The 13,152-nt window shown below is 49.6% G+C and overlaps 1 protein-coding gene across 1 annotated transcript in view; it reads right to left on the bottom strand.

The window, feature by feature from the left end:
- Positions 1–13,152, bottom strand: part of ak9 (adenylate kinase 9) — a 457,701-nt gene that overhangs the window by 205,872 nt on the left and 238,677 nt on the right. The window contains exons 22-24 of the mRNA XM_038801009.1: positions 13,098–13,151; positions 9,404–9,454; positions 1,954–2,151 (exon numbers count right to left, since the gene is read on the bottom strand). Coding sequence (XP_038656937.1) covers positions 1,954–2,151; positions 9,404–9,454; positions 13,098–13,151 — 303 coding nt within the window. The remainder of the gene's footprint in view (positions 1–1,953; positions 2,152–9,403; positions 9,455–13,097; position 13,152) is intronic.

Here is a 13,152-nt window from a genome sequence, read left to right as displayed (position 1 = left end):
AATAAAAGGGGTGCCACTTAGGATCAAGATAAGGAGAGATTTCTTTAAACAGAGGGTTGTGAATATTTGGAATTCTCTACCGTGAGGGCTGTGGAAACTCAGTCATTGGGTAGGTACAAATGACCTAACAGCACGTCTTTTGGGAGTTGCGGGAGGAAACCGGAGCACGCGAGGAAACCCACGCAGTCACAGGGAGAACATGCAGACTCTGCATAGTTACCCAAGTCAGGAATCAAACCTGCTGGTGCTGTGAAGCAACAGTGCTAACACTGTGCGACCGTACTTAAAGCAGAGATTGATAGATTTCTGATTAAATAAAGTAAGGGGTTATGGGGATAACGGGTTTGGAAAGCATTGAAATATTATATTCATTGGAGTTTAGAAGAGTGAGAGGGGATCTCTTTAAAACTTAGAAAATTCTCACAGGATTATACAGGGTAGATTCAGAAAGCATGTTCCCGATGGTGGGGTGTCCAGAACTAGGGGTCATAGTTTGAGGATAAGGGGTAAACCTTTTAGAACAGAGGTGAGGAGAAATTTCTTCATCATGAGAGGGGTGAATCTGTGGAATTCACTACCATAGAAAGTAGTTGAGGCCAAAACGTTGTGTAATTCCAAGAATGAATTAGATATAGCTCTTGGGGCTAAAAGGATCAAGGGATTTGGGGGGACGGTAGGATTAGGGTATTGAACTTGATGATCAGCCATGATCATAATTAATGGCGGTGCAGGCTTGAAGGGCCGAATGCCTTCTCTTGCTTCGATTTTCTATCTTTCTATGTTCGATCGGCCATGATTGTATTAAATGGCGAAGCAGGCTCAATGGCCTGAATGGCCTACTCCTGTTCTTTTGTTATTATGTCAGATCAATTCCTAAAGCACGTTACTAAACCAGGCAGATTTTTACGACAATTGATAATAGTTTCTTGGTCACCATTTAAGTTATTAAAATCTCTGGTTTAAAATACATACAGGCATTACGTCTGCTTTAGGGGCAGCACGGTAGCATTGTGGAAAGCACAATCGCTTCACAGCTCCAGGGTCCCAGGTTCAATTCCGGCTTGGGTCACTGTCTATGCGGAGTCTGCACATCCTCCCCGTGTGTGCGTGGGTTTCCTCCGGGTGCTCCGGTTTCCTCCCACAGTCCAAAGATGTGCAGGTTAGGTGGATTGGCCATGATAAATTACCCTTAGTGTCCAAAATTGCCCTTAGTGTTGGGTGGGGTTACTGGGTATATAATTGCTGGAGATTCCCTGGAGAATAGATAATTTATAAAGGAGCGGTGCTTAGTCCTAGCAAAGCAGGTCATGGAACTTAGTGGGATATAGATGATGTAATTAATGGAAGGAGCCAGATCCATCTGTAGTTTTGCAGTCTGCTGGAATATTTTAAGTTCAGCAGCAGTTTTGCCAAATGTTATTAGGTTGGCCAAACGTGTACTGGATCTGCTCTTGAAAGGAACTGTCTCCAAAAGTCTCCACAAGCTAAGAATGTAAATCTGTTGCTAACATTATTTATAAGTGGCATTTGAACTATATTGGGTTGCTTAATTGGAATTAGTGGCACGTGTAGATAGTGAGTTACCAAGTTTTTCCTTTTTAAGTTTTTTAAAACTGTTTAACTGATAATTGTAAAGCTATTTATTTGATGTTAATATGGTTAATTCTGTGTTTAAATTGAAGTTTGATTTAAGGTAAAAGATACCTATTGGTCAATTATTCCTGAGGTCAAATATTCTTTCCTCACAGTTTTACAAACAAAATTTTTTTTTGTGTTCTTGTCCAGTATCGTAAAAGTTGTGGTCTCATCCAACCTCAAACCACCAAACCCTACCACTGCCATGCTCCTAACTCTGTGTGCCTGTTTGTTATAGATTCATGCACTCTGTAGGTTCATACAGTAACTTTTAAAATCAGAAAGAATTGTTTATGGTGATAGAAAATCTTGACTTACTTCCCATAATATGAATAACTTCTTCCAAAAGAGCATTTGGCGTTTTCTCAGCAATCTCCAATATTGTATATATGGTTGTGGTAAGTATTCTTTCGATCCCATTCCAGCTATTTATGTACTCAGCGATAATCTTACGATAATGATTCATTTCTTGACCTTCTGGATAACTTCCTTCAGGAACCTCAGGCAATGTGATTTCTAAATTTCATAATGAAACATAATTTAATTTACCCTCCCATACATTTGGAAATTCATTAAATTTCACTTTAAATTTGTTTTTTTATTTGTGAGTTCTGTAATATATGTACCAAAGAATATTAAAAATATTTAATTTGCAAAATTTGCCATTGGGAGGTTCCCAACCCGTGCTTTTATAAAGAATATTATTCTTGTGATGTGATACAACATTGGCAAGGCTTATTTAACCTAGTTGCCTCAAGGGCATTTGGAATCACCCATATGGTGTAGAAACAGTTATTTGAAGGCCAGAGTTGGCATTTCACTTCTCTAAAGAACAACATTCATCTAGTTGGGTTTTCCATGTAAATACAGCTACTTCATGGTTACATTCTGGGACCAACCCTTAAGTTGCCAAATGTCTATAAATTAAATTTAATAACTTGCTATAGTGACAGAGGCCGACTAACAATGAAACACTGAGTGCTGCAGGTCAGGGTCCTGGCCAATGGGAAGTCCCAGACTGAGAGATGGTAGCATAATGGCAAGCACTGCTGCTTCACAGCGGCCAGGGACCCAGGTTTGATTCCCGGCTTGGGTCACTGTATGTGCAGAGTCTGCACGTTCTCCCTGTATCTGCGTGGATTTCCTCCCAGTGTTCCAGTTTCCTCCCACAATTCCCGAAAGACGTGCTTGTTAGGTGAATTGGATATTCTGAATTCTCCCTCAGTTTACCCGAACAAGCGCCATAGTGTGGCGACTAGGAGATTTTCACAGTAACTTCATTGCAGTGTTAATGTAAGCCTACTTGTGACAATAATAAAGATTATTTATTTATTTATATTTATTTCATATAAAGCTCACATTGTGAAAAAGGAGAGAGAGGGATGACAAAAGCTGTGGACTCCATCTTGGAGGTTGACCACCAATATTCTGCTGTCCCAACGGCAGAATTACTGATGCATAGAAAAAATTTGAATTGACTTCCAAGAACAAACTGGTGCATCAGTTATGATATTCTAGGGGCACCTTCTATGAACATGGATAAGCTAACTTGTGACACTAATAAAGATCATTAGATGTCAGAGGTGTGGGAGCACCAATCAGAGCCTGGTAGCTCTGAATTTGCTGATTTCTGGAACCTATCAATAGGTAATACATTGGGCTCTGAGTAGTGGATTGTTAGAGTGAGACAGTTTGCCCGACTTTGAGAGGTGCGGGAGACTTAAGAGCAGTTCAGACAGATCTCCTGAATTGGTGTGAGGTTTCTGAACTTTCATTGAGTGAAGCAGCAGGCAGGTTTCTGACATTTAGCAGGGTGGGGAGCCGAAAGCAAAAGTGAAATCGCCGACCTAACTTCGGGATGTGAGCCTGTGAAGCTTTCAGCGAGGCGAGGAGAAGACGCTGGCCAATGGCCATCAAGGGGAGCAGTGGGGTGATGAGGGCAGGCGGGCAACTAACCAATGAACAGAGGCCAGGCCAGGAGCACATTCGGTCGTTAAGGCTCAAGCGAGAGCCGAGAGGTGAGCAGTCGATAGGTGCGAAGGCCAGGCAGGCGGCTGCATCGTGCTTTTCGAGGAACAGCAGCCAGCAGGGCGACGCAACCACAATCAGAGGCTAGGGCTGAGAGTGAGAGGACTGGACAGTAATCGGACCAGGCAGTGAGAGTGAGAGAGCAGAGCCAGGCCAGATAGCCAGCAGCAACAGCCAGGCAGCCAGTCAGGAGCATATATGATCGTCGAGACTCAGGGCTCACAGTCAAAGGGAGTGAATTAACTTTCAAGGCAGAAGCCACAGCAAGGCTCTGTCCTGGATGTGTTTGGTGGGACAGACAGGCTGCAGCTTGCCCCTGTTATGGGTCTCCACAATATTGAAGGGTGACTTGAAGAACTTACAGACCCCTTAACCCACCCTGGCCCAGGGGTGACCCCGATCTGGAACCCCTCAACCCCTGACCAAGTCCAACCACCCTGAGGGCTGTCTCACCCTCGAGAACTGGGGCAGCAGCTCCAGTGCCATTGAGTTGCATGCCGGGAAATGGAAATGGCAACTTACCTCCTCTTCCCTTCAGCAGCCATTGCTCCAGCTTCACATTTATAAAAAGAAGTACTAAATGATGCCTGGGTGATTTCTCGCTGGTGAGTCAGGTAATTCCAGGGATGCCGCTGCATTCGACTTCAATCTCACTAATGAGATCGAAATGAATGCAAATGAGGGTTAATGATATTCTGGCCATCTTTGGGCGAGATCTGGAACTCGCCATCGTTGCAGGCCGGGTGAATTGTAAACTGGTTTGTGCCTGGCATGAAATCAATTTTGACCTTTCCCACTATTTACCCGGCATAACCAGATTCTCTCCAGGCACAACATAGTGGTTGAATCATGCCCAATGGATCAGGAATGGATTTCCCACTTACCCAATTAATGTTGGGAAAGTTAAAGTCCCCTACTATTACTACTCTATTTTTGCTTACATATTTGCTTCTTGATTTCCCAGTGACTATTTGGGGGGCCTATAGTACAGTCCTATCAAAGTGATCACCTTTCATATTTTTTAGTTCCACCCATATAGACTCAGTGGGCGAACCCTCGGATATATCCTCTCTCTGTACTGCCATAATGTCCCTAATCAAAAACGCAACTCCCCCTCTTCTCATATCTCCTGGTCTATATTTCCTGTGGCATCTGTACCCCGGAACATTGAGCTGCCAGTCCTGCCCCTCCTTTAGCCATGTTTCAGTAATAGCTATAATATCCCAGTCCCATGTACCTATCCATGCCCGAGTTCATCTGCCTTGCCCGTTAGGCCTCTTGCATTGAAATAAACACAGTTCAATCTGTTTCTCTGCCTTCCACTTTTCTCCTCACTGGCTTTTGTTTCTATCCCTTCTTTACTACACTCTGACTTCCTGCATTGGTTCCCATGCCCCTGCCACATTAGTTTAACCCTCCCCAACAGCGCTAGCAAATAACCCCCTGAGCACATTGGTTCCAGTCCTGCTCAGGTGTATACCATCCGATTTGTAATGTTTGCACCTCTCCCAGAACCGGTTCCATTGTCCCAGAAATCTGAATCCCTCCCTCCTGCACCATCTCTCAAGCCACGTATTCATCCTGTGTATCCTGTCAGTCCTACTCTGACTAGCACATGGCACTGGTAGCAATCCTGAGATAACTACCTTTGAGGTCCAACTTTTAAATTTATCTCCTAACTCCCTAAATTCAGCACGTAGGACCTCATCCCATTTTATACCTATATCATTGGTGCCTATATGCATCACGACAGCTGGCTGTTCACCCTCTCCCTTTGCAATGTCCTACAGTCACTCTGGGACATCCAGGACCCTTGCATCCAGGAGACAACATACCTTCCTGGAGTCTTGTTTGCTCTGCAGAAACACCTGTCAACTCCCCTTACAATTGAATCCCCTGTCATTATAGCTCTACCATTCTTTTGAGAGAGCAGTTAATAAAGCATATGTTATTCTGGGCTTTATTAATAGGGGCATAGAGTACAGGAGCAGGAAGCTATGCTGAACTCACACAAGGCACTAGTTAAACCTCCACCAGAATATTGTGTACTGTTTTGGTTGCCACACTATCAGAAGGATGTGAACGCATTGGAGAGAAAGCAGAAGAGGTTTACAAGAATGGTTCCAGAGATGAAAAACTTCAGTTCTGGGGATAAATTGGAGAGGTTGGGACTGTTCTTCTTTGAGAGAACAAGGCTAAGAAGAGACTTGATAGACATGTTCAAAATCATGAGGGGGTGGACACAGTAGATAGTAAGAAATTGCTCCCGCTCATAAAGGGATCAAAAAAGAGAGGGTACAGATTTAATGTGGTTTTAAAAGAAGCAAATATGATGCAGGAAAAGCTTTTTTGCACGTGTGATTCAGATTTGGAATGCACTTCCTGGAAGTGTGGTGGAAGTAGGTTCAATGAAGCCATTCAAAAGGGCATTACATGATTATTTGAACACAAACATCAATGTGCAGGGGTACAGGTTAAGGCAGCAAAATGGCACAAATCATGATGCTTATTTGGAGAGCCAGTGCGGTCATGATGGGTCAAATGGCCTCCTTCTGCACTGTAACAATTCAGTGACTGTGATTTAAGTGCTGGACTTTTGACTCTCAAAGGCACTTCATTTTGCTGGTGTTCAAGCCCTTTCCAACCTTGTGGTTGTGTTGGTTGTGGTCACAAGGCGCTTATTACAATGTAGCTACAGAGCTGAGTCACACATTTTGAGTAATCTTCCCTCACTCACGAATCACATTAGCTGAAGGCTGGCATCTGTGCTGATCAGGACCTCTGGACTGTCAACTTTGAATTTTGTACGAAGTCCTGGAATGGGACTTGAATCCAAAGCCAGGACTTTGAGACGACAGTACTGCAAACTGAGTCCTGGATGACACAAAGTATTTTGATCAATGTATTGATAGGACTATATTCATCCTAAAGGACCTATAAAATTGGTTAACTCATGAAACAGATAACGAAGATAACTGTCTCATTTGGGGAAGTTTCCGTTTGGGACTGATTAGCATCTGATTCATGTTCCCACTGGGGCCGTTATTCGGTAAGTGAATCAGGACATGCAAATGGACCAGCATTCTGCTGGCGTGAATTGAGAGCAATTCCCAACCCAGTGGGCATGGTAACTGCTTGGGCCGGAATTAGCATCAATGAGCCTGATAGATGGAGCTGTTTTTAAGTGCTCCACTTACCACATTCCCTGCAGCCATGAAGATGGCTCACAGACTACCTGTCTCTCCCAGGTGAACCCACAACTCCATGCCAGTGAGGAGAGGAGGGACACTCTCTTCCAGGAAGGGCTGAAGACTCCAGCCTGCCCAACTGAACAGGGCTGGAAGGAGGTGGCCGAGGCACAGCGCTGCCAGCCTCACGAGGTGGTCCCTAAGGGTGCATGGAGAGGCCTCTGCCATGAGAGGGGCAAAGAACCAGGGAGGATTCCAAAGGTTCTAGAATCCCTACAGTGCAGAAGGAGTCCATTTGGCCCATTGAGTATGCACTGACCCTCCCCTACCTAGGCCCACTTCCAACCCACCCCGCCCTATCCTTGTAACCTGTAAATCCCTGGACACTAAGGGACAATTTAGCATGGCAAATCCATGCTAAAAGTGCACTGGATGAAACCAAAGCACCTGGAGGAAACTCACGCAGACACAGGGAGAACGTGTGAACTCCATGCAGGCAGTCACCCAAGGTTGGAATCGAACCCGGGTCACTGCGGCAATGCTAACCACTGTGCCACCGTGCAGGTGTCCTTTGGTTGGGGTGATCTCTGTTGATCCACTGCATTCTCTGATTCAGCTCGGCCACGCCCATCCCCTTAATGATACAACTGGGGTATGAGGGTTTCCAGGGAGGTGGCATGGGTGGGCTACCAGATGACCAGAGGCTCTCTGAACATTCAAAGGGCAGAGGTAGCACTCAGCAGTGTGAGCAGCCAGGCGCCTCTAAGTAGGGGTGCATATAAAACACATACTGCAGCAATGGTCGTCTGAACAAGGCCACTTCGATCCCAAAGAGGCACCTGAGTTCATGGACTTGGCAGCAAGTTGTTACCTGCTACTACCCCGGACCGGGTAGCCAGCCCCCAGCAAGCCCGATAACTTTTGAGGTTGCTTCCCTGCAGCCATGGAGCCCAGGACCCGCTTATGAAAACTTGCACTAATTTGCGCGTGCGAGACTTCTGCCTAAGAGGGGTTGAGCATCATGCAGGGGTGGAACATGAAGTGTCCAAGCTGCTAATGATGTTAAAATCCATGCAAATGATGGTTTTGGATGTGGGGCTCATACCTCAATTTTGCCGCCAACAAGAGAGTGGAGCATGGTTTCCGAATCAGCACTGGACACAAAATGGATTTTTTTCCTTTTCTTGTGATTCTCTGCCCGAACATGATACTTGCTCGCCGTTGCAAAGCAGAGAATCTAATCCCCGGTCATCAAAGCAGCTGCATCAGGAACAGCTCTCATGCAAGAATATGAGCACTGAATCCAGTATAGTTTCTGTGTTAAGCTTCATTACTATCCCATGGTCAAACTAGAAGAAAAGTAACAACGGGTTCGAGAGAGAGAGAGAGAGAGCGAGGGAGCAGGAGCAAGAGGGATGATTTTATAGCTACAAATGTTGAAGGGAATGCAACACCTTAAAGTGCAATGCAAGTTTTCAACTAAAAGGGGAGAAAATAATAAACATAATCTTTTATTATTGTCACAAGTAGGCTTACATTAACACTGCAATGAAGTTACTGTGAAAATCCCCTAGTCGCCACATTCCAGCGCCTGTTTGGGTACACTGAGGGAGAATTCAGAATGTCCAAAATTACCTAACAGCACATCTTTCGGGAATTGTGGGAGGAAACCGGAGCATCCGGAGGAAACCCACGCAGACACAGGGAGAACGTGCAGACTCGGCACAGACAGTGACCCAAACCGGAAATCAAACCTGGGACCCTGGAGCTGTGAAGCAACAGTGCTAATCACCGTGGTATATATACCTGACTGTGATATTGCTATGGAAAGTCAAACTCATCACTGTCACTCATTCTTAGCATGCCAAACACAAGCCCAGCATTAGAAACTTTTAGCAGAACTTTGATGACCTTTAATGAGGAATGCACTCACTGATACATAACATACAGTAAGCAAGCTACATCTTGCTGGCCACACACATCGGCCCCTGGGTGCACGCAGTGACAACTACCGTATGGATGCCCAATGACCTTATGGGTCCTCCCCCACAGCACCCAACCCAAATGGCAGCACCCATTGGGTGACGACCCAGGGCCACGATGACGGCAGCCCCCAGTGAGGGCAGTGCCATCCAACGGTGCCCCTGGCAGCAGGGATGGGTGCCAGGACCGGGGGCACTGACGGGGTCGGAGTGTGGGGCATGCGTGGTTGGGGCTCGCGATGACAGCTGGGGCCACCATGTAGCCCATGGTACCTTGTTGGGCACGGGTGTATACGCCATGATTACATGTTTGCCTTTCACCCCCTGCAGAGAATTATGGTTTTTGGGCGTCATCCTGCAATGTTGGCCGCCGTGGCCATGGCTGCAGCCCTGCATGCAGCCCTGTGGCAGTGAGATCGGGGACGGCTCAGAGAGAGGGGCGGAGGCTGCAGCAGAGGAGAGGGCTGCAGAGGGGCAGGTGGCAGCCACTCAGGCTGAAGGCTGCCCGCCCAGCATTACAAGGAGGAGGAGAAGGTGCCTAGGAAGCACCAGATGAGGCCACGCGTTTACCGTGACCACATGTCTTTTGTGGACCTTCCGGACTGGACATGCAGAAGGAGACTGCGGATGAGCAGGGAGACAGTGTGATACATCTGCCAGATGATGGCACACTTGGCACCGCAGGGGAATGGCGAGGACACCCGCTCCCGGTGGCTGTCAAGGTGACGGTCACCCTGAACCTTTACGCAACGGGCTTGTTCCAGTCGCTGAGTGTGAATCTGTCCGGTACCTCACAGGCATCGGCACACAGATGCATCCGTGCAGTCACCTACACTCTGTATGCCCAGCGGAGCGATACATACAGTACCCTGTGGACCGCAGCCATCAGGATGCCCCAGCAGTGGGCTTCGCTGCCATCGTCGGGATGCCCCGGGTGCAGGGGGTCATCTCTGGGGTGCATGTCGCCCTACGGCACAGGCGGATAACAAGCCCCTGTTCACCAACCGGAAGGGGTACCATTCGATGAACATCCAGGTGGTCTGTGACCATCAGATGTGGATCCTGCATGTCTGCGCCCGATTCCCGGGCAGTGTACATGAGTCTTTCAACCTGGGACACTCAGTGATCCCTGACATGTTCGAGAGACACATCCCCCGGCTGCGGGGTTGGTTACTGGGCGACAAGTTACTTGTTGCGGTCGTGGCTGATGACGCCTATACAGAGGCCACAGACCGACGCGGAAACATGGTACAATGATGGCCATTGTGCGACCAGGGGTGTGGTCGACGGTGTTTCGGGGTCCTGGTAATGTGCCTCAGGTGCCTGGACCGCTCTGGAGGGGCCCTCCAGTATGAGGCAAGGGAGGGTCGGACGCATCGTGGTGGTCTCCTGCGTCCTCCACAATATGGCCCAGCAAAGGGGCGTTGTGCTGGAGGCGGATGGGTGGGGGACAATGAGCGGTACATGGGGCCTGGCCAGGCATGGGAGGCCGCACAATGCTTTCGCCAGAGCCAATGCACGGGACGTGCTCATCGAAACATGTTTCACAGACTGGAAAGGGGTGGGGTTCGCTGGCCAGGGACCCGGACACCACCATATCACACCGCTTCACCTCCCACATCACCCAACACCCTCACCTCCCACACCACCGAACAGTCTCACCTCCCACACCACCCGCATGCACACCACCTTCGTTATATATACCTGCTGGCCTACGAGCTGGGGGCACTGGGTTGGCAGACAGCGTGTCTGGTCCATGGGATGGAGGATGATGACAGCCCACTCTGCAATGAGCTCCGAGCTCCACATCGTATGCCAGTGTCTGACTCATGTTCACAGTAGCACCTTCCACCTATGTGATCCCAGCATGCGAACTGGCTAGTCCATCACACGGCCCTGTCAAATAGCTGGGGAGGGGGGTGTTACACGGTGCACCCATTAGGCCTCACCCGTCCCCCACTCCCAGTGGCCAGCACTGACCCCCCACACCCATCAGCCAGAGCACAGAGGCAGGCTTGAACGGTGTGAACATGTGTTTATTGTGAACAAATTATACGGTCTGTGCCCTAGCCCCTATAATTAAGCTGTGCCCTGTACCTGTGCCAACTTTCTGGCATTACGGGCCCTACCACTATGCCTTGGTGGTTCCCCAGACGGTACAGCAGGAGTGGAGGCGGCCTGGTGTGACTCTCGTCCTGCGACGAGGGTCCTGTTGCCACACATCTCCTGTGGTGGCCTGGCCTGGATGGGCCGGCTGCTCCTCGGGCGTCCGTGGTGTGGTTCCACCCTGCCCACCCTGTTCTGCCCACCACCCACCAGATTCATCAGGGACATGAAGGGAGGAGTCCGAGGTGCTGTGGCGTTCCGCCACATCCGCTGCGGGGGTTACCTGCATGGGCTCCATCACTTTCTCCTCCCTCGTGGTGCCTGATGGACCCCGGTCTTCTCCATGGTATGGGGGTGCGAGCGGAGCCATCCACCGAGCCCACCCCCCTGCCACCTGGTGCTGCCAGTCCTGGAGGCTCGCTCTGGTATCGACAAAGGTCTGAACGTTAGCGGCCATGGAGCACAGGGAGTGGCCCATCTCCATCTGGGACTGCAACACTTCACTCTGCGACTGTGCCACTACAGGTTTTCCAGGAGCCTGGAAGCCATCTGGGCGGCAGCTGGTTCCTGGGGCCAGACTGCCCTCCAACTGTCCGGCTCCTCGGCCGCTCCTACCTCCACCTGCTATAATGGACCGACTGTGTGGTGCACTCCAGATTGTGTCCCAGGAGCCTCTTCACTAGTTTATCCAGCCGAGGTGATAGTCTCTTAGATGGTGGAGGGTGTTGGAGACAGCAGTGACAGAAAGTCAGTGTCCTCCTCTGACCCGAACGCTGGGGTCTCCTGGGTCTCCGGCAGAGGACTGGTTCTGGCTGCTCTCCCGATCGGCTGTGGCACTGGCTGGGGCCCCTGGATGGGCTTGTGAGACACAAGACGGCATGTATGGTTAGACAGCCGGACAATGGTGAGGCATGAGGGTGAGGGCGGAGGTGAGGGAGTGAGGGGTGGTGGGATGTGGTCAGGGCTGAGGTGAGAGGGTAATGGGGTGGGGTGAGGGGGGGCACACATGTGTCATGAGGATCTGCAACGAGGCAGGGGATCTCACTCCGTCACACACCGCCAGCCTCCGCGGAGGCAACCTGCCTGCCCTCCATGCCGCTGAACACGTCCAGTGCCCTCTGCTAGGGCACGGTGAGGGGACACAGGTCTGGTGGTCTCCCTCCGGTCTTCTCCCGGTCCCGCCGATTGTGTGTGGCCTTGTCCTGTGAGGGTGCAAGGGGGTGCAAATACAAACAACTACACCTAGACAGTCCGGAGCATGCAGCCCAGGGGTTGGGGGGGGGGGGGGGGGGGGGGGGGGGGGGGGGGGGGGGGGTCCGGGGTTACATATGTGCGGGGGGTAGGGGGTTTAGTGCCAGGAGCATAGCACTGCCACTCACCCCTGGTCGCCCTAAGGAGGTCATGCAGTTTTTTTCCCTGCACTGGTTGCCAGTCTGGACGACTTCGCTCACAGTGGCTCCCACCTCCGCCCATGTAAGGCGAACGGTAGCACCTAAGGACCTCCTTCCCGGGTTGGGGTTTTTTTTGCACAGCCGCCTCTCCTCCACGGAGTCAAGAAGGGTCTCCAGTTGTGCACGTGGAAGCGCGACGCTGTTCTCTTTGCGGCCATGTTGGCTGCGACGCTTGTGCGTGGGAGCAGGAGAATCCCTTAAGTGCAGCTGCAGCTGTGCGGCAATCATGGAACCGGCGAATCCACCGCCGTTCCGCTTCCAAAGTGTGGCGTTTCGCGTGACGCCCGTGAGGGTCCAAGCTGCCCAAGCTTGGTTTGAGGGTTTGTCTATAGAAGCTCCCCTCCTACTACTGGGTTCCTCTCTCTCCCCTGAAGGTGCTGATATACTTAAACACATATTATGACTTAATTAAATATCCATGGTAAGCACATCTTTTGTCACAATGGACTGAAATGTTTCGCAAATGAGGCATGTGTAAAATTCTGCCATTTCAGAGTTTGGTAGGTTTGCTATTTTAAACAAAAACTACTATTATGAATCGACTGACCAGGTTCTAGTTCCGCTTCCGGTTCTGCTTCTGCTGGAGGCACAGGTTCCATTTGATTTCAGGTTCTGGTTCTGTTGCCGATTCTGATTGAGGCACATTTTCAGTTGGCGGTTGTTGATCAGGCTCTCGATTGAACTATTTCTGCTGAGGGCTGTGCCTCAGGTGTCACTATGGTCTGAATTAGATTGGGTAGGGTCATTCATTTCTTCATCAGC

The sequence above is a fragment of the Scyliorhinus canicula genome, chromosome 6, assembly GCF_902713615.1.
Source record: "Scyliorhinus canicula chromosome 6, sScyCan1.1, whole genome shotgun sequence".
Classification (NCBI taxonomy): domain Eukaryota; kingdom Metazoa; phylum Chordata; class Chondrichthyes; order Carcharhiniformes; family Scyliorhinidae; genus Scyliorhinus; species Scyliorhinus canicula.
This window is presented reverse-complemented; position numbering and strand designations above follow the sequence as displayed.